This window comes from Aquila chrysaetos, chromosome 8 (assembly GCF_900496995.4).
Source record: "Aquila chrysaetos chrysaetos chromosome 8, bAquChr1.4, whole genome shotgun sequence".
In the NCBI taxonomy this organism is placed as follows: Eukaryota; Metazoa; Chordata; class Aves; order Accipitriformes; family Accipitridae; genus Aquila; species Aquila chrysaetos.
The window spans coordinates 37,768,289-37,789,283 of NC_044011.1; the positions used below are offsets into that span (position 1 = coordinate 37,768,289).

The 20,995-nt window shown below is 43.8% G+C and overlaps 1 protein-coding gene across 11 annotated transcripts in view; it reads right to left on the reverse strand.

Moving 5' to 3' along the window:
• KIZ (kizuna centrosomal protein) overlaps positions 1 to 20,995 on the reverse strand; it is a 62,213-nt gene that overhangs the window by 17,569 nt on the left and 23,649 nt on the right. For 8 of the 11 annotated variants that reach the window (XR_005932980.1, XM_030021871.1, XM_030021867.2 and 5 more), the window contains 7 exons: positions 16,988 to 17,363; positions 14,172 to 14,421; positions 9,690 to 9,824; positions 8,361 to 8,525; positions 6,885 to 7,035; positions 3,132 to 3,291; positions 2,052 to 2,132 (listed from right to left, as the gene is read on the reverse strand). Coding sequence is in view for 9 of the 11 variants with exons in the window: in XM_030021871.1 (XP_029877731.1) it covers positions 2,052 to 2,132; positions 3,132 to 3,291; positions 6,885 to 7,035; positions 8,361 to 8,525; positions 9,690 to 9,824; positions 14,172 to 14,421; positions 16,988 to 17,363 (1,318 nt within the window). In the remaining 2 variants the exon portion in view is untranslated. The remainder of the gene's footprint in view (positions 1 to 2,051; positions 2,133 to 3,131; positions 3,292 to 6,884; positions 7,036 to 8,360; positions 8,526 to 9,689; positions 9,825 to 14,171; positions 14,422 to 16,987; positions 17,364 to 20,995) is intronic. The other 3 variants (XR_005932981.1, XM_030021875.1, XM_041125297.1) reach the window with 2 other exon arrangements.

Genomic DNA, 20,995 nt, shown 5'->3' on the forward strand with positions numbered 1-20,995 from the left:
TACAGCAAAACAATCGCGTACAGAATAGACATTAAATATCAGGCCATCTAAAAACACAGAGCCAAACCCTCAAACAAGTAATTTGAACCCAAGAGACAACGCACAGAAATGCTGTCTCCGTTTTAGGCACAGAACAATTTCAGAGCTCCAGGGCCGCAATCTACAGCAAATAATGATGAGCAAAAATGAAAAAAGCAACAGGCTGGAAGGGCAAGGAGCCAGAAGAGAACAAGAAGCCCAGAGAAGATCATGGGCTGAAGATGAATCGCATCTGAAAGGAGCAACTTTGCTTTCAAGTGAGATATGAAAAGCCTCACTCCTAGAGACAATGCAACCACTGGCTACTGGAAACACGCTGCAACAAAACAGTAAATAAAGCAGACTCAGAAAGAACAGATTTTAAACTGAAGTTACCAGTTTCAGTGTTTAGGTTACAGAGAGTTTCTCAGCAGTTTTACAAATAGAAAGGATTAGTATCTGCATGCCCATTCAGTGAGAAAGCTATGGGAGAAGTAGGAAAGGGGGACGTCCATCATGGCTTAGCTTTTGACTAACTGACATCTAACACAGCAAACAGCTGCACACACCATCAGGGTCCCCAGCAGGAAAAACTGCAATAGAGAATTCCCTGACAAATTTGTATGCAAAATCATAGCTAAAACTAGTACTGGTAAGTCATAAAATTCAGGGTGGGGAGAAGGAAACCAAAACCATTGGCAGCTACGGAGATCCAAACTCAAGAGCCGGTATTCTCTTTAAAAAAAAAAAAAAAAAAAAAAGAAGTATCAGTGATGGCATTAGTTGGAGAGAGTCACTGTTCCTGACATTGTTCTTGCTGGCACTCTCTGCAGTTTAGGGAACTTAAACCCCAACCCTCAAATTTGAATCCTCTTAAGTTAAACAAAATCGAACCAATCCCAAGATTTGCAAAATTTTAGATTAATTTTCAAATGAGAAGTGTGTTTTGTTTCATGAAAAAGATTTAAGTGGCTTTTAATTCCTCTGAAAATGAATGCAATTCATGTTTTAAAATACGCTGCCATGTGTGACTGAAGGACAGTTTTAAGAAGCAGGAAAATGAAAAGCATTCTACTCTCTAGAAAAAAAATAAAATCTAAGTTTTATTGGGCTAACATAGGAATATTATTGCTGCAGTATAATTCAGGAGTACAAGAAGCACATTTTTATATTTCAGCTGCAAATTAGGCTCAAAAAGCAGCAGAGGAAAACCTCTATAGAGAAATGAATTGCCCTCCGAAAGACAGGCTATTTTCAAGCCGTAAAAGAGCAGAAAAGCAACAGCGAGCATTGCATAAGCAGATGCCCTCACACCTTTCTGTCGGAGTACACACCTGCATAAATAAATATTTAGCCAAACATCAAAATTTATAAGGAAGCAGCCCACGACTTCACAAAATCAGGCAAAAGCAAATTGAGACTCATTGCAAAGAGCCCTGCCCTGAATACTAATGTGTTATTGATACCCCAGGACCGAAAAGCAGCAACATCTCAGGATCCTAAGCAAGCCTCATACATCTGCTGCGGGAGGATCTGAACACGTCTTGATAAAACCTTATTGCTAAAAATTTTGTGTTATCAGTCAGCTTTTGTAACAGAGACGAAGGCAAGGCTTCCTGGCTAGCAGGGTTTTTCCCTGCGCTTATTCTAATGATACACATTCAATTACTTGAGAAAAGAAAAGAATCAAATCAGAAACATCTGTAGTTTGCCATATAATTACTGGATCTTCCCCATGGAGACTGACCTTTGTAACACTGATACCGGGACCTGAAAGGCTAAATGACAGGATATTCACATGGTTTAAATGTATAACATGATTACAAGGAATTAAATAGGCGCTGTTATTTTCCATCTTGGTTTATGTTAACATGAGCGTGGACTTTATGATCTTACGTTTAATCTTTGCGCTCAGTATGTAGTAGCTGAATTTACTCACTATTAGTGGACCCAAACCACTAAAATGCCATGTTTTGATTATATAATAAAGTTGAATACTGGATTTGAGGTTAATATGCAGCCATTACTTTTACCTGTAATAGGAATCTTTTCAACCGTGCTTTCTTCCTTGCTCTCATCTTCACACCAGCTTGTGACTTCTGGATGTGAACACACTATAATGAAACACATTTCAAAGTCGCAGTGATCAGACTGGTTTGTTTGCTTTTAAGCCCTACTCCCTTTAATTTCTCACTTTTGTTATCTCTTGTTTATTGATCTAAACTATCCATTACCGTTCTTAAAAGAGGCGCCTACTGTGAACTTTCCTCGCATGTGAGGCTACCCTGCCTCTCTGTAGCTTCCAGAGAAAAGGACAAGCTAACCAAATGTCTTAAATAATTTAAGACCCAATGGGATTTAGGAAACAAACAACCCACAGTAACTCTGCGATCTCGTCCAGCAGCCCGACAGCAGCAGCGTATATCATACCGACCACGGAAAATTAGTTTAAATCAAAGTCTCCGTCTCCTCAGCGGATAAAAGTCGCGTGAATTTAGGAGGCCTAAAGCAGTTTGTTTACATTTGTTGTGTAAAGAGCATTGCAACCTAATTGCCTGTCTCTTCCAGACTTTGATGTAAGGGATGCTCTGAGAGCAGACCAAGCAAGTTGCCGTTGCCGGTTATTACACCGAACTAATATATTACTTCCTTATCTAAAGAAATTAACTGGGTTTTCACAAACGTATTCACCTTCTAAGCTCTCAAATGGCACCACACACCTTTCTCAGCATGAACCCTTTTATTTTTGAAAATTTATTCTGCCGTCTGGCTTTATAATCAAAGGCAACAAATATATGCCACAATTTCTAAATGGCAGATATTTTTTAAATACATGCACACCTATAGATCCATTTTTAATAACTGCCACAAGGCTTGCTTTTCTCCTCCTGCAGAAAAAAAATAGTCACAATAGGCATCACTCATTTTAAGAAACAACAAGAATGACAAACGATACTGAGATATTTAGGAAAATCCTCCAAAGTTCATGACAAATATACATTAATTTGCCAGTCACTATAATACAGTCCCCTGCAGATTTGGATAGAAAATACATACATACAGAGAAGGACACTAACTTCAAGCGCACAGCCGGACCTTGTAACACTTGTTACCTTGTCCTCCTGTGCCAGCGAGCCGGGGAGCGTGTTTCGCCTGCTTTATTTCCCTGCCGTCGTTTGGGATCGATGGCAAGCTGTAAGATGATTCATTACTCTCAATAGATGACCTATCCCCACACTCTTCTGGAAGGGCCTCTCTCAACACCGGTAGAGCCTGCAGCATTAAAAAAATAAAAATAGCCACAGCCCTATTATCCTTCGTCTGAAGCATTTTCCAACATACATTTAGGCTAATCTATACTTCACGGTGTAATCTGTTTCCAGGGTGTTTTTGTTAGATGTTAAATTACCTCTGAGTTAAATCGGCGCTAGCTCAGGAATTGCATTCTGCCTTGAAGTAACACAAACTCTGAATTATTCTTTTAATCACTAGGTTTTCTGGACATTCTCAGTATTCCCTACCTCACGCATTCAGGGTAAGCAAAACAGGAGGGTGTATCAAATACGCTGCAATAGCAACAGACTGAAAAGAAATCTCTCCATTTCAGGCACACAGCAGTAACGCAAGTTAACCCACGGCATTGGCAAAAGCCTGCAGCTTAAAACACCACCCGAGACTGATGAACCCAAAGGCAGAGAACCTGATCCACAGCTTGCCCAAGCTAGCCTCAGCCAGGCACGGTTCTGATTTTAATCTGTACTACTGCTGCACCTTCATGAAGTTTGTTCTCTCCTGCCTGTGTGTGCAGCCCTCTGCAGCAGCACTATTCAGACCTCCATAGTTAAACATATTTTTGATGCAAAAAATTAAGCTGGAAGCCAGTACCTTTATAGGGAGCTGAACATACCATAAATATAGCTGAGTTAAAAGCAGGCTGAAAATAAAGCAAGTGCTTCTTAGGTTATCATCCACCTGTGTTAAAAGTGCTGCATGTGGCTTTTTATAAAGCTCTTTCTGAGAGCAGGAGAAATCATCCTTCCTGGCGCTTATTATTTCACACAGAGCAGCAAAGGCTTTTTGGGCATCCTTCCTATCTCTTCTTGACTTGTAGGGTGTTCCTCCTGGTTTTATTTTGTAACACAAAATATGGACTTGAGTCTTTAAAATCTACTAGATTTTCTGCTCTAATTATCTAATTATTTAATAAAACAATTGTTTAATAAAACAATAAGCCTTCAGCAATGAGGGCCAACATCTCAGAGAGGACTCCAGGTTTTGTAACTTGTATGTACTGACCTGAGAGTATGGAACGGCTTCAAGCCCAAGCATTTTGGACTCATGAGAAAATTTTGTTCTCCTGTATCTGCCCCCTCCTCATTAATCCGTATTTATTCAGGAGCCCAGAACGGCAACTCTTCAGTCTTAAGCAAATGGCTCACCAAACTTTTTTCTGTTTATTAAACTTACATATGGGAAGTCTCCATACAAAACCAATGCGAGCAAGCTGCTACTTCATTGAAAAAATGGGGACTTTAAGTCTTGTTTTCTTAATGTAAAGAATGCCTTAAATTACAGGCAGGATCAGGAAATCTTTACTATTGAAACAAATTAATTCCCATGTAGCAGTTTATCTCAGTGTGGATTTCTCACACCATAAGTACTTCGTTTACCCTTCTGCAGTATCATTTAACATCCAAATAAGCATGAACCATCACCACCAAATATAAGCAATCAATGTAAACTCTAAAGCCATAATTAATCCAGGCAGAAGGAAGGGTCCCACCAGGAGAACCAAAGCTCGGCGTTCAGAGTCACGGGGACTAAGGCAACTCCAGGGTGGCCACCATCTCCATCAAGGTGTGAAGGCATCTAACACGCTGCATGAGCCACATGGGTCTTATTCTTACAGGAGCGTAACTTGTTTGAAAAAGGCACTCAAGTCCCCAGCCTTCACAGACAAGAGACTATCCCACTGCCCAGAAAAGGTGTTCCTACCACGCTAGCTCCTTATGGCTGTCCCGTGTCCACAGGAACAATACCCAGTTTTCTTAACAGGGGTAATGGGAGAGATCCGTGAGAGAAGAGAAGAATTGATAGTAAGGCGTAAGAGAGTAGAAGACAGATGTAATTTAGTGATAAGAGATGAGAAGACAGGCAGGTGGACATACAGACTCTGTGGACCACTGGAATGGGTGAGATGCTGAAAGCACTGGAGGAGAAGGTGGACCTGCTGCTGGTCATCGCCAAACCTCCATGGACCACAAGTGCTGATGGGGATGGAGCTGGAGCTGGCAGACTTGACAGGTCTCTTTGTATGGTCAAGAGCTCAAAGCTCCCTCCTGCACCTCCACCCTGCTGCCTGGATGTACACTACCATCATCCAGTGGGGTTCTTGACAGATCTTTAAGCCCTCAGAGAAAGAAGTTGTCAACATGGGCAAAAAATTCAAACTTTGGAGGCGTAAATATTTAAGATCCTTAGGTGCAGATTGCTTATGAGTTCACTACTACATTATATACATCTTTATCATAAAGCAACTGTTCCCTGTACATGCATGTTGTGTAATTTATATTGATCCTGTTCTGTGCAACCTGCTTGGAAATAAGGTGTTTCAAAGTAGGGGATGCATCTTGGCATTACATTTAATTGACTAGATCCACTTAATAGGTAATATAAATGCTAAATGCATATGTGTGGGCCACAGTAATACGTAGCAATAAATAGATTATTACTGCCTATATTCACCCACAAAGCTTGTGTTATTGAGCTTTGACTTTGTAAAAGTTTTTACATGGAATTATAAATTTATGTACGGTATTTGTTTATCTCTCACCAATGCATTCCTTGCTCATCTCTTCTACTTGACTGAATGTTTTAAGGACAGAATACAAATTACTTACCCAAATATAGAAAAAGAAGTTATCCTGGCTATAACTGAAGGTGTACAACTGACTAAAATATTGCATCTTCATTATTTGTTTCAAATGCTATTAAAACTAGAATATAGCAAAGCAGTTCAAACTTTTTAATTTCTCATTAAAAATTAGAGGAAAAATATTTTTTGCAAATATTTTTGGAGCAGGGCACTGGGCCAACTTGTTACCGGCAGGCTGCCTGGCAGACCTCCCGCTTCCCACCCCAGAGACAGTGCAGAAGCAGCTGGGACGTCACCCCAGTGCCAGAGTCCCAGTACTCCTGGCACAGCTGCAGCCCCAGTGCTGGAGGCCGCAGGGATCAAAGCCCTGCCCTCCCTGTGCAGCTGGCTGCTCTGGGTTTGCAGCAAAAGAGGTCAGGGCACTCGCAGGTCTACCAAACACCAACTTTTTTTTTTTTTTTTTTTTTGGAAAGAGTTAGTTCATAACCTTTTACATTAATGTTTAAAAAAATGAGCACGCTACTGTTTGTAAAATGCACTGCGTATTCAGTGTACTAAACATAACTCTGTTTTTAAAAAAAAAAAATTAAAATACATCATTCATGATAAAAAGCTACTAAGCCACAGAGAAAGACAGATGATATAAGCCTTGTGATAAATTTGCACCACAGCAAATGGTGAGCTTGTTTAAACAAATAACTGGTTTGAAGGGTGGAAAACAGACACCCTCCTGGAGACCTTAAAGAGACTGTTTTCTTCAAGGGATGAAGTGCTGTATGTGTTTGCACTGAGACAACTGAAGAACCTGTATTCTCTCCTTACCCACCTCCTAACTGTCTCCAAGGCTGATTAATGAATGCAGACTGCTTGTCGTTCCCTTTAAAGCCCACACACCGGATCGCATTAGCAGCACAGGGCCCATCTCGCCTTAACAGTGCAAATTAGTCTCTAGGTGTCATTGATTTAGATATTATTAGATGCAAGTGCCAACCTGGCTGTCCTGCGCCTTCTTGCTGGAAACCAGCAGTCTTTCAAACATCTCTGCCACTTCTTCCGTGAGCTGAACCTGGTGCTTTTTCAAGAACAAGGCATGGTTGCTCAAGCAAGTCCACAGCATGTCCACGTCCCACTGCTGGTCTGGGCTGAGAAACAAACCCAAGCACCATTAGTAGGACACCCTGCATACATGAAACTCACACAGGTGCGACGCTACTCATTTATCTGGACAAGTGGGTCAACATACAGTGGGAAAAGCATCACACATTTTGTCCTTAATTCCCACTTTTTCTTTTAAAAATGTCCAAGTGGAAAATGCAAGAAGTCACTTGTGACTTCTGCAAACGTGGGGAGGACAGGCAGGGGTGATCACTGTCATGTCTGTCCCCGGGTCCGTCCTGAGACTCGGGATCGGGAGACATTAAACCTTTTCTGCAGCCCCTAGTCTCAGCCTTGGGCAGACCTCACTTACTCCATCAGGCACTCTCTGCTGGGCACCCACTTCCCCAGGCTTGTCTTTTTTTTTTTCCTCAGAATTCTTTTTATTATTTTTGAGCAAAAGTGCCTTTTCTTTTAACGCAGAAAATATAAATACTGCAATCTTGTTTGCCAAAGATGTTTGTTTTTCCAGTTGCTCCAATGAAGTTCCACAGAGAAGTGAATTCCAATTAACTCTACAAGTGTTTGTCCCTAAGAAACCATTCAGGAAATACAACAACATATTAGTGCTTGCAGGCATATCAGCCTCGAAAGGAGAACCAGGTATAGTTAAATAGACCATTCTTCAGTGCTCACAAGTGCCCCGATCCTGCTAACACTTGAGCATTGCTGAGCCTGTAACAGGGAAGAAGGTCTAGACAGAAGCTAAGTAAGAAAGAATGGAAATTGTTTTCATTACTGTACTAAAGAGACCTTAAAAAAAAAAAATAATCAATTCTCACTTGTCCCTGTGGCATACGCACAGGAAAGAAAAAAAACCATTTTGAATAACTGCGGTTTATTGTTTTTAAAGGCTATATGCATCTTCTGCTTCACAGAAAAATAATTTGCTTCTCAAAATTACATTCCCCATTGTTACGTGCCTGAGACTTGCATTGAAGATCACAGAAATTACTTGGCTAAGAGGTCTCTGAAGTTAATATGTTTCCTTCCCTGCCGGAGCAGCCTGGGGCGGGAGATGCTATGGACAGGGCAAGACGGTGGGACCTGGCCCAAGAGCTGCCCCATGGTGTAAGATTCACCATCAGTGAATGAAAAAGAAAATAAATGAATTTGCTTAATGTTCTCATTTCAAGTTGCGTGCCTGCTGCAAAGATGCGTTAAGATCAGCACTTGGATGTCTTTATTTTCCAGTGCGATCAGAGGTCTGGCCCCAGGTCTGCTTTCTCTGCACCAGAGAGGCAGAGCAGACTTGGGGAGGAAAGAAAAGAATGTTAATCACACCCACATGCAAGTTTTGTGTCTGCAATACCTGGTTTGCTTTTCATCCACCGCTCTACCTTCAGCGTCAAGTGTCTTCTCAGGTAGGAGGCATCCATTCAGCATGCTCTGTAATAAAGCCTGAAGCTGATGAAGGACGACTGCTTCGCATGCTTCAAGGTCGTCTTCTTTTAGTCTGCTGGCCCAATTACAAAAGCTACAAAATAAAGCAGGTATCACATGCAATGTTTATTTAAAGCCCAGAGAACCAGCATTAGTTCGAAGGCAGAATCTGTAACACTTCTCCTGGCTAATGGGATAACCGGTGGGACAGCCCAGAGGGACAAACATCCGTGATGCTCTCTGCAAAAGATGTGGAACAGGACAGGAAGCTCAAACCCAGCGCTTAGAAAACACCAGGTTTCATCTCACACCTTTGCTTTTTGACAGGGAGGGAGGAACCTGCACATGTCCACTCGGTGAAACTGCTTCTTGGCCAGGCAGCCTCAGCCATGCCGTGGCCAAAGCAGTCATGTCGGAGGAACCCATCTCCAGTGGTAGGCTGCAGGGACCAGGTTGGTTTGGCAACCCTTCCCCTTAATTCCCTAGAAATCCTCTAACCATCAAGTGCTTGGAAGAATCCTAGTTTATGGAGGCTGACATGTAATTTTAAGTAAAATTCCAAAGCCATTCCCAGTTCTTGTAATTAAGAGCCTGTGCTGCGGAGGCACAGTGAGGGCTCTCTGTGAACCCAGTTTTGTTAACACATGGGTTTTGGTGATTCTCTTTGCTGTTTTACCTCGAAGAAGAAATTATTTTTCTGGTTATTGTTGTCTACCTCAATAAATCATATCAGCATTACTAGCTAAGGGGATGCTGTCACTCTTGGAAATAAGTATTTACTTCACCTAAGGGATGTGCGGAGCAAGGCTGCAAAAAGTGCTACATTTAGGAAAGAGTATTTGTTGGGAGTAATTTGCCTATGTGATTCTGAGTGCCATATTTCAGCTCTCCGATGACATTAAAACAGCAGAAGAGGAGGGAGGCCTCTTGGCAACTGGCAACGTTTGTTTGCAGGAGCCCGCTTGTTCTTTGCACTGGCCATTTGTCACCACAAGAGCGAGGACCCCGGCTCAAATCTCAACAGGCTCCTCCAAAGCTGCTTAGTAACAGCCTCTCGCCATTGCTCACCTGAATTCAATTAGAAGCATGTGAGCAATCAACAACAAAATTATTACAAGCATTACACTGGATGTACAGCAGCAAGCAAACAAGAATACAGGGGATGGGGTTAAGGCACAGGCAGCACTGCCTGCCTCCCTGGTTCCTGCCTGCAAGGGCAGTGGAGAGGGGAAGCAGCTCGCAGGGAAACGGCATTAACCTGAGCAGCTCCGCTGTCCCCATTGTCCCCACGCACTTGCCCTGGTACAGCGCCCGGTGCTGGGGGCTTGTCCTCACCACCACATCTTCTATCAGCTGCAGCGCACGGGAGAGTCCCGCCAGCATCCCGCAGTGCCTGCGGACAGACAGCAAACAGGACTTGAAATGACCCGAGTTGTGACAGGTATTTTAAATGCATTCCCATCACACCAGCTAGAAAAATAAACACCCTCATTTTAGCTCTTCAAAGCAAACAGCAGCAAAAATCATGTTGCTTGAGCTCTGTAGGAAGACAAAAAAAGCACATGAGCAAACAAACCATCCAAAAATCAGCCAGGGCCTGAGACACTGCATTGAAATTACCCCTGTGCTGAGTAGTTTAATTCCTTCACCTCCACAATTGAAATAAATCTGGTGACCACCTACAGGTATGGGGACATAACTGGGACCTCAGAGGGGTTTTGATGAAGCTGCACCTCTATAATGATGCAAATTAGGACTTAAACATTGAAACAACACAGCAGGCTAATCCTTGAACAGAGGTGTAAATGGCTATTCAGGTCCAGGCCGGCTGCCTGCTTTGTTGGGGACTTTCCAGGCCAGGTCTCCACCAGCAATGCCCCAGCTGGTCCTGCGCCTGCAGAACCCCACAGGCAAAATAGACTTTTTAAAAATATTTTTTTTCCATATGTAGAAGCTGACATATTTATACAGTTAACCTTCGTTTATGCTCCCTCAAGTGAAAAGCTCTGTGCACAAAAACTTGCATCATTGTTGCAATCATGTTAAGCTGTACCAAAAGTTGTGTTTTCCATTGGACTGTTGGGCAACAGTGAACAATTAAGTGGGAGCTGCTGTGCATTTAGTCGAGTTTCCTAGACATTTAATAAGCAAAACAATACCAGGGAGATCACATATGCAGTTAAACAGTGCTTTTTCTTTTGCCCCAGTCTTACAAACCCTGTATTTTAGCGGCCGGCTCGTTTCCCATTGTTTTCCTCCCGCTGGGTGGTCCTTCCAGGGTGCCACTCGAGAGGGATACAATAATAAAAAGGGAAGGGGAAGGAAGGGACACCAACATAAAGAAAAACAAAATGTATGACAATCTGCAGCAGGCTACGGATCAGAGGTCAGCAAACAAGAGGTCCTTCTCTTTTACAGGTTGCTTCCTGGAAACAGTCTGATTAAGCTGACAGCTTGAATTATGTGTTACATTTTGTAATGCACAATCCATCTGTGCTAAGTCCTCTTCAATGCAGCTGAAGCAGCACAGGCATAAGCTCTGCCTTTTTCCACCCCCTCAGCACAGCCCTTAAAATAGTCATCATCTTTCTCTGCGCTAATTCTCAGAGATCCTCACCCCCCCCCCCCCCCGCCACTCCCCGGGTTTAAGTCCTTAAAGAAAGGGCCGGGTGCTGTAAGGAATGGTAAGAGGATACGGAGCCTTTCACCTCCGGTTCAGCAGCTCAGACCGGCAACAAGCAGCCGAGGACCAGAGCTATCGGGTGGCTTCACCTGGCAGGAGGGGAGATTGGGTGCTTCTAAGGTGCTGCTCAAACAAGCCAGGCAAGCCCCCACTGACCAGCGGGCTCCTGGGCTGCAAGACGGAAAATACACAGCCCAGGCTGTCATGTGGGTCTGAGCTGGCAGGATGAGCCTGAAAACACATATTTACAGCCTCTGATCAATGCACCTACCCAGCAGTGCTCAGAAACACAGAAGTTATTTGCCAAAAATCATAATTTTTAATAACTGAGGTAGCAAAATTCCAGCACCCTACTGTGAACTGCAAGGAAGGTGCAAGCCTTATGATAAATAACCTTTCGTAGCAACATCACCTTGATTTAACAACTTGATGTTATCATGATAACCGTTCTTCTAGCTGGAGAAGGCAGTTTGAAACTAGGCTGAACTCACCCAAAGGTAAAATACAACCTGCAAAACACTTACTGCGGGAGAAAAAACCCAAAACTTTTAAAAAAGGGAATGGTATCCCTGCAGTAAGGTGGGAAAGGCATTTTCTCAAAAAATGTAAACTTGTGACTTCCTGACAGGTAACAATGATTTTGTTTTGCCTCTCGAATAAGCTGTGCTCTCTGCACACAAGAGCTCCTTTCAACTCCATCTCCTGTACTAATTTCAAATAATACACCAAAAGCGTATGGATGGCCCAAGGACGACAGGGGACGGAATGGTACTTCGTTCGGATGCCACAGCAGCGACACTGCTGCATTGGGAAAGTCCAAGCTACAGATATCTCAATTTAAAATGATAAATATGCACAGTTTTGCATAATTTCAGCATATTTCTTCAGCCAGCATAGGAATTTCATTGCAGAAAAACACAGACTGAAGGGACATCACAAGACCTGTGACATTATGCATTTTGTGAATCTGTGGCATGATATATTCAGACCAAAAAAAGTTGCATTCTCATAGTTTGTGTAATTTCTATAATTTAAATTCATGCACTAATTAACTTGGAAATTTTTTCCCAAGATTTTCAGCTCATGAATTATTTTGCAAGACTTGAGCATGCACACTACGTTTCACGTGCATTAGAAAGATGGACTTGGAAAGCCCACCTGGTTATAAGCACAACAACGGAAACGCTACTTATCCCACCATGAGATCTTCCATGCCTGCCGGTTTTGAAATTTTATCTGCGTTTTAATTTTCAGGTAAAACAAATTAAGATTTGTATCTTTTCTGCAGAAACAGCTAACAGTGGCAATCCCACTTCCATGGCCTTGAGAAACAGAGGTATTCAGCTTGGCATAATGCGAGAGGAAACCTCCACGTTCTGGTTTCAGTTGTGCTCCGCAGATAATGCGAGCAGTGAAACCTTTCGTATAATTTAGCTGGGCTTCAAGAGCATTGCACAATATTTTCATCAGTTCATGAACAGCGAGGCATCACTAGCATCGACGGGGAGAGAACAAAAGGTTAAATTACCATCGCTCAGCTATGACTTCTCTAGCAAAGGCAGGCACTCTATGCAACTTCCCTACAAAGTGTTATGATTAACAGGTGTTATACAAAAGAAAAACTGGGTAAAAGCTATTTAGATGTAAATTAGATGATGTTTCCATAGCAAGCAACAGTCTGATGCAACTGTGAAATGATAAAGTTACAGAAGTGTATATTGATGGCCACTAGTTTCTGCTCAACTGCCATCTATTAAAATACAAACTAATATTGAAATCAGTACCTAAGACAATGTGACCATGAATGTAGGAAGAATAGATGCGTTAAGCAGATTAAAAAGCTGCAAATGACCAAAAAAAGAAAAAATAAACAAAAAAACCAACCAGCAAAAGAGTAGTCACTCTCCAGGGGTAGAAATGCTGGTTTCTTTCGTACGTGGCCTCTCCCCAACGTACAGTCACCACCTAACCACCCTGTATCTAGTTAACCAATCCAGCTAGGAGCATTTTGCATGTGAACAGCGCCTGCACAAGGCAGGGAGACCCAAGGGGAGCAGCACCCACTGGAATACAGCACATGCCTGCACAAAAGGCTTTTTTCAATATTTCTGTTGTGACTGGGGGCACGAAAACGCCGGTGAGGAGGGAGAAGGGTGTTGAGGATACAGAGGACAAGGAAACAGAAGCATGTCACTAAGGGACAGCAGGCAGGAGAAAGCAACAAGCAGTCATAGGTCACAAAAATGTGGGGCCAGGCAGTGGTAGGATGGCCAGGGTGAAGGGGGATGTGGACATGAAGCACTGCAGAGGGAATTGGTGGCAAATGGACTTTCAGAAGAACTAAGAGATGGGATGAAAGTGGGAGAGATGCTCCTGCAGCCATAGGGCATGACAAGGTGAGGACCCAGGAAGGGATGACAGCAGTTGGCATGGGGCCGTTCACGTGCGGCAAGGGAGCAAAGCCAGCCCTCCCATGCGACCTGGCCAAACCCCGTGGACTATCTCATAGTGGGTATTGCCCCCTGGGATGGGGATGTGCTTCCCTGTCTTACGAGGGCATTGCAAGGCTGAAAATTCAGCTGTGATTGATATTACAGCTGAGACTCCAGAACTGCAGTTGTTGGCAGTAAAACTCCACCACTTTTGTATGGTTGCAAAGGACAAGCCGTGCATCTCTGTGTTGCGCTTTCCTCTCTCTGCTATTTCCAGATAAAAAGCTCAAGAAATTTATCCGACTGGAAATTTTAATCCATGCAAAATATGCTGTTTTGTAAGTTATAGGTATTATTAATTTGTTGAAATAAGATTTACTTACATTTAAAGAATGTCTATTGCATTTTAATAAAAACATAACTTACCTTCTCCAGGTCTCACTTGAATGAGTTACCTGAAGCCATCTAAACACTAGCACAGAGGTAGCGAGATACTAAATAAGTAAGAAGCTTGCCCACTTGTATACGAGCTTTAGTGCCACGCATCAGCCAAGCTGTGAAAATGGCCTCCAGGGCATACACTAACGAATGAGTACCAGGAGAAAGAAAATACAGAAGGACATACCTGTCTGGTGCTGAGCTGACCAAGGGCTCCTCCTGTGCTGCGGGAGGGTTTGGTGGTTGCAGCAGAGAGCCCTCCACAGCACTGGCATCCATGCCCCGCTCCCAGCCGGCCGCTGGCGAGGACGTTCCCTGTGGCACGCTGGGAGTGCTCGGCATCACCTCCTCGGCACTTGCAGGGCCTGGGAGCTCAATGCTGCTCTTCGAGCTTGCCTCCTTACAAGTCCACCAGTTACTCAGGCAAGACTTTGGTCCTGTTAAAAAAAAAAATTACCAAGGAGTACATTGTAGCATAGGGAATGAAAATAAGATTACCTACACTGTTTTTTCACCTCTTTCACTTAACAGGCATGAATGAGCATCCCTCTGTTCTCCCTTCACTTTGGGCTTCCCTGCCCACGGCCCCATGTCCTTCTGCGCTCCTCTCACAAGGGGGAGTCTGGGGAGGCTCCAGCCTCCACACTCACGCCAGGGTTTGCAGCTCCGGGCGGGTGGGAGACAAATCTGGCACTCCTCAAAAACCATCACTGGCATGAAGACCAACTACTTCACTAAATCATCTCTGGAGGCACGACGAAACGGAAAAGCTGGAAAAAAGCTTTTCTTTGGGAAAAAGGTGCACCTGAAGAGGCTACTATCATAACACATTTTTTTTTTTAAACCTTGCAGAAGAAATACATGCCTGGAGGCTTTTAAACTCTGCACGTTAATTGCCTTCTCTAAAAGAGGAGAGTATGGGGCTGAATCATGCTTCTAAGATGACAGATACATGCTACTTATCTTTTTATACAATGCCAAAAGTTAATGGACCAGTTAGTGCTGTAACAAATTAGTATTGCTACAGAAATTCCCAGTTTTCCACAAAATTCACCATGGGTTTAAATTAACCAGCATTTGCACACCTGCTAACACTACAGCACCCAGCATTTCTGCATGTCTTGGTCATGGAGTTTCACTGGAACTGAATCACTTAAGGTTTATGCCAAGCAGTAGCTTGTGCCAGGATGGGCTCTCTTAGCCTTGTTTCCAAATTTGTGAAGCAAGTATGCGCAACAGGAACATCACTCCTTCACCTGCTGAGAAATGAGGACGGAGAGGAACGGAGTTTTTTCCCCCCAGTTTTGGGGGTGGGGGTGGGGAAGGGGCCATTTTCTTGCTTCGTTAACCTGGGGGAAACGGGATTTGTTCCCTCCTACATTTTTGTGCTGTTGCTGCCAAGCAGTGGCCAGGGAGCAGCAGGAGAGTCTGGCAGTTGCTGCTCTGCACCGAGCCGGCAGCAGACCCCAGTGTGTGCTCGCTCCTGGTATGGCACAGCCAAGCATCTTCATCAGCTCCCATCATTTGCAGCATGGAAGGTCAAGCTTAGGAGAGCTGGAACAAGCCAGTCCCCTCCACACATTCAAACCTGGACCGCATTAGCCTGTTCACTTCGCAACACGCACTTGGCAGCAGACAGACATAAAAAGCCCCCCGAGCGGTCTGAGGTGATTACTGCACCGTTTGACAAAAAGCTCATTTTGATTTTGAACCCAACTGTACAGTTTCTCTGAAGGCAGAGATACTGCATTCCAGAAATTAAATGGGTATTTCTTTCCCAGACACGATGCTGGCCACCTCAGCCTTCTCCCCGGGGAGGAACCGTCGCTCTGCAGAGCTGCAGGCAGAGCCCGGGGCTAATGTAAGCCAGGCTGGACTGGTCTCCTTCCAGCACCAGTAAGGACAAGCTTTCATTAAAACAGAGAAATGGCAAATACATCAGATGAAAGAAAATTAGAGGCAAATAAATTCCTTAGAGAAAGAAAAAGGAATGGAAAAAAAACCTCAAGAAAAAGGATGCCAGAAAAACCCCAAGAAGGAGTACAGAAGAGCATCTGATGGGGATGCCAGCTTTCCTCTATAAAGAAACCCATAATTGTTACAGGAGATCAGGAGTCTCTGCATCACTAGGGTTGCCACCAGTTTCCATTATAAATAGCTCCATTTTAGCAATTGTTGTGGGACTTGGAAAACTAGTTTAAGTTGAAAATTGCAATGTTAACTGGCAAGGTTTGGGGAGAGTATTTCTGCAAGGTCTCAAAAAAGTAATAAACTGTTACTTAGCGACAAATCTTTGTCACTGTGACTTCAAAAACAAGTCTATTAGTTTACTTCAAAGTAACCGACCAAGCCAGTAAAATGGGAGAGAATATATTTTGCCAAGATGGGGGGGGGGGGGAAGGAATGAGAAGTTGAAACGCAGCCTTTGAGGGCAGCACTTCCCATCCCAGAGCAAGAGCATCTCAGCTGGGAGGGTCTGCACCACCTTTCTCAGGGAAGTCCAGAACAAGGCAGAGAACCACCACCAAGTAGGACTCAATCCAGCCACATACGGGGACATACTGATCCTCAGTCTCCATTGCCAAATCCTGTTTTTGGAAATGGATGAACTATTGTGCACAAGCACAATGGAGAAGGAAATCAACCTGAAACAGAAGTGACGTACTCTTCCAGTGAAGTAGGTTCATATTAAACCTCTTAAAATGAGGCTCAGACTACTTCAAGACAACTGTGGGCACAGCAGTGAAGAAATCTTCACTTTCTAACAGTGAACCTGAACAGGATCAGCCCCCCAGCAAGCCCTTGCCTGTCCAGATGAGTGGCCTGATAGGAAACAGAGTCAAAAGAAAAAAAACGTGGGTGGGGGGGTGGGGAAGAGTGCCACCATGCTTCAACCACAGTGCAACAGGCGTAGGGGAAACCAGCAGCTGTGAGCATCACTCTGGTTGAGATGAGCACGCCCCAGCACCAGGCAGAGGCAGACAGGCACGTGTCCTGACGTACCTGGGATGCTTCCCTGCGGCTGTTCCTCCTCAGGGGTAGCTGGTTTGGGATCAGATGTTGAGGAGAAGAGTTGCTCAGAGTCTTCTTCACTGGCAGCCAGGTCCCTGCGTTTCGCTGCTCCCTCCACTGATGCATCGCTCTCTAAATCAGCGCTTCTGCTCTCTGGACCGAGTCCTTCAAGTGATGGAGAGCATGAAGGTGGGTCGGGCGCTGAGCGGCTCTCTGTGGGCTGTGGGGGTTTCTGCCACGTGCCCAAACCTCCTGCGGCCGAGATGGCTGATGTGTGGCAGCCCATAAATACTGTTGCTGGATGATACAGTCCTCTTGGCATGGCTGTCTTGGTGCTGATTCCTGCCTGTTGTCCAACCAACGGCATCTGAAAAACACAGGTGGGAGATGGCTTAAGGAAACAAACAGGCAGTGCGTTGCAAATTGAGCTTCTAGGGGATGGCATGTTGGTTTCTGGAGAGAGAAGTGTCACAGAATTCAAGTATTTTCTATAGTAGTAGTATTATTATTACACAAACACTTGGCATGCATTTCTTGCATTCTAGTGTGAAAATGAGGGCCTGGACCTTAACTAGAGCTCTATGAGCCAAAGCAACCAGTGGCAAAAGCACATGGCACCCCCAACCCGACTAAAAGGGACTGAAATACATGAAGGACTCTAACTAATCTAAACAGTAATTGGTTTTTACAAACAGGCAAACCTTTAAGATTAGATTCCTGCAAAGGCTTTTAAGACCCTGGACCAAAGCACAACATTTAGAGCTACCCAAAGTCACTGAAAATGCCTTGAAGTTACTGACTCTAGAGGAACCATTGTGCTCTACTTGTGCATGACTCTGTACAGCCGCGGGTAGCCTGTGGTTTAGGTACCGCAGCATCTCGAAGCCAAGACATGCCCATTAGGACCCTGTTGCAGTGTCCGTGGCACAGCTGGCCTTTCTGGAGCCACCCACAGCAGCTGCTCTGATCAGCCTCCTCCTGCCGCTCTTCTCATGGTCTTCTCTAGAAGGCAACAGGATGAGGAAGGGTCCCCAGAGAGTCTGAAACACACATCTGCCATTGCTTACTTGTCTATATCCAGCTTTGCTCACAGCATGTCAACAAAGCAAATAAGAATGAGGCAAAAATCACTGTATTCATTATCTTTCTTCTGCTCTTTCCTGTCTGTTAAATCACACCAAAGAGGTAGACTACTCGGCTAATACCACATAGATGAAATCGCATTTTCCACAAGGCAACTTCGGGCACTGAGCAGAAACATTTTAAATGGCACTTTCCTTCAAGAACTGTTGAACTTGCATAAAAATAGTTCCAACAGTATAACCACTCTGCTTCTAAATGCCAGTGTTTTAATACTTGTCTTTTTTTCTTTGTAAGCCTACTCAATCAGAACAATTTAGGAGGAGTGGCTACTGCCACCACTACTACTAAAAGGTCACCGCCAGTTTATGCAAAGCCAAAATTAGCTATCGTAATACCATTGTTCATACTAAGCAGGGCTTACTTTTCAGCCCCAAATCACAGCAGGACAATTTACAGTCACCTCCACTCCTCTCTCCTCTCTTTCATTGCCTGACCTCTTCCTACCATACAAAGTCAGCTGCCAAGCCCAGCTTAAAGGAAACAAAGGCATCTTGTCTAGTCTGTGACCAAGTTTCATTAAAAAAGCTCAAATTGCACGTAACAAGAAGCAGAACAAAAAGCCATGAAGTTATTTTAAGAAGAAGTAAAGGTTTGCTACTCGGATTAATTTCACAGCTTATTCCATCACCACTGCTCTCGGGTTTCTCCTAATTACTTTTCGGGTCTTGGATTTGCTGCTTTAAAATGCATCTAGCAAGTACTTTATGGATTTAGCAGCTCCTAGATGTAGTGTTCCAAAACAAATGCAATTCAAACAGGTACAAGTGCTTGGCAGAGTCATAGCAGACGCACATCTCTAACAAGCTCCTCTCTGATTGCGGGGCAGGGCGGGGCGGGGAATCTCTTCACCACCTTTGCATTCTCAAAGCAGAAGTATGACAGATAACGTTGGTCTATGTACTGTTTTTGCCACCAAACCAAAACAGTAAAAACATGTAGATGAACTACCTAGAACAGTCAACAAAATTACTGAACTTCATGTCACTCCAGCTGGCAGTTAAATGAAGTCTCTGCACAAAGCACCCTTACAATCCTCTTTTTGGTTGTGGAGTGCAGGCTCCCCACTTCTTTCTCCAGTAACAAATACAATCTTTTTTTATTATCATTAAAGTGTTTTGAAGGGAACAAAGATAAGAAAAAAATCCCTTCCATTAGGACTTAACAAAAGAGCCCGGTCTCCCCCAACAGTAGACGACCATGTGAAAGCTAGGGAGGTGAAGATGAGCCAGAGGCTTGTCTCTTCCAGGCGCCAGGCATTACTCTCACCTGGGGACACCCCCTTTCTAGGGGAAGGATGCTCTGCCACCCACAGGTGTCCCTGGGAGGTGCCCTGTGCCCTGTGTCCAACAGACACGGCGCTGCCAAGATGCACAAATCCAAAATCTTTGAAAGACTTCAAGAAAGTGCTTCGAAATTGAAGAAGCCAGACTTCATGGCACAAAGGTGTCAGACGCCCAGCTTACACAGCTCTGCCAGCTGAGAAGGACCTCTTCAGTACAGGACCTCTCCTCCAACTTCCAACACTGGATTGCCATTACACTGGGCTTCAAAAGACTGGTGCTCAAGTCCTTTCCATGGAGAATCATGGTTTTCTAGACAAACACCATTTGGGTATATGATTTCTGAACTGAAGAACTCCGTAAAAATTGAGAGTCCAAGAGGGTGCATATCCCACAGCTCAGAGAAGTACCAGATATTCACACTGGTGTTTTAGGGGATGGGATACTGACCATCCCTACAAGATTGGTTCTGTGATTGTCCTTCTTGGTCTCTAAAACGCATCACTGATGAGGTTAGCACATGACCACTGGCATCCTGACTAGCCTGAAGGAAACCATTACAATACCAGTGCTGGTAAATAAAACCAGTTCCTAGCTGTGTTGATTTGCATCCTGGATATACCACCTGCTAACCGCATGTGCTCGCTATCACTGACTCAGTGCCACATCACCGAGAACAAACTCTCTTATTTTGGACTTAAGAATAAGCAGATTTTAAGTGAGGTGAAGGTGGTGGGAAACAGGCACAATCAGTCCGGGGAAAAAAAATGGAGCTACGGAGTAAGATCTGAGACACAGCACACAGACAAGGGAAAAGGATGCACAATTTAGTTGAAGTTACCTTTGTATTTAAGGAGGGAGATGGGAAGAAGAAAGAAGGCGACAGCAGATGAAAGAGTCCGCAGTCAAGCTATTAACTGTAATTCAACATAAAGTGACATTTGGGTACGCACCAAGTTCTTGTACTGTCCAAAACCTGCTAACAGTTTTTAAAAATCTAAGTCACACCACAAGCCTTTGATGTTCTAGTACTTATGTAAACTTTTCCATAGGTTAGAAATCATGTCTCCTACACTGACTGCTTTTAATTGAAGAATCTAGCATTCAAAAATGAACTTACCTTTTCACATACGTCTGAATTAAAAACATAATTCGCAAACTGCTGGAGGCCTGCTTATATAGGTCAAGGTTGCTCAGGTTCATTGCTTTGTATATTACAGTTTAAAGAATGCTCTAAATTCAAGGTTTTTAACTTTTTAATCTATGGGGAAAACTTCCTATAAACTCAGATTAACGACTGCTAATGCACTGAAGAAAGAAAACTGAAAACCTTCCTCCTACTATAAAAACAAAATAGTGTGGCCTCTGTTTCTTTTCTGATAAGAGTCTTAAATACCAAACATTTAACTGCATAATAACATTTACTGGCAGCCTGGCAGCCAGGCAGCCTGCTTAGCAGATATATAAAGCAGGTAAAAGGAGAAAAAGTTAATTTCTTGGCTGAATGATTCCATCGGTAGCTATAGGGCAAACTAGAAAGTCTTTTAGTAAAGTAGCAGTTGATTCTTCTATCAAT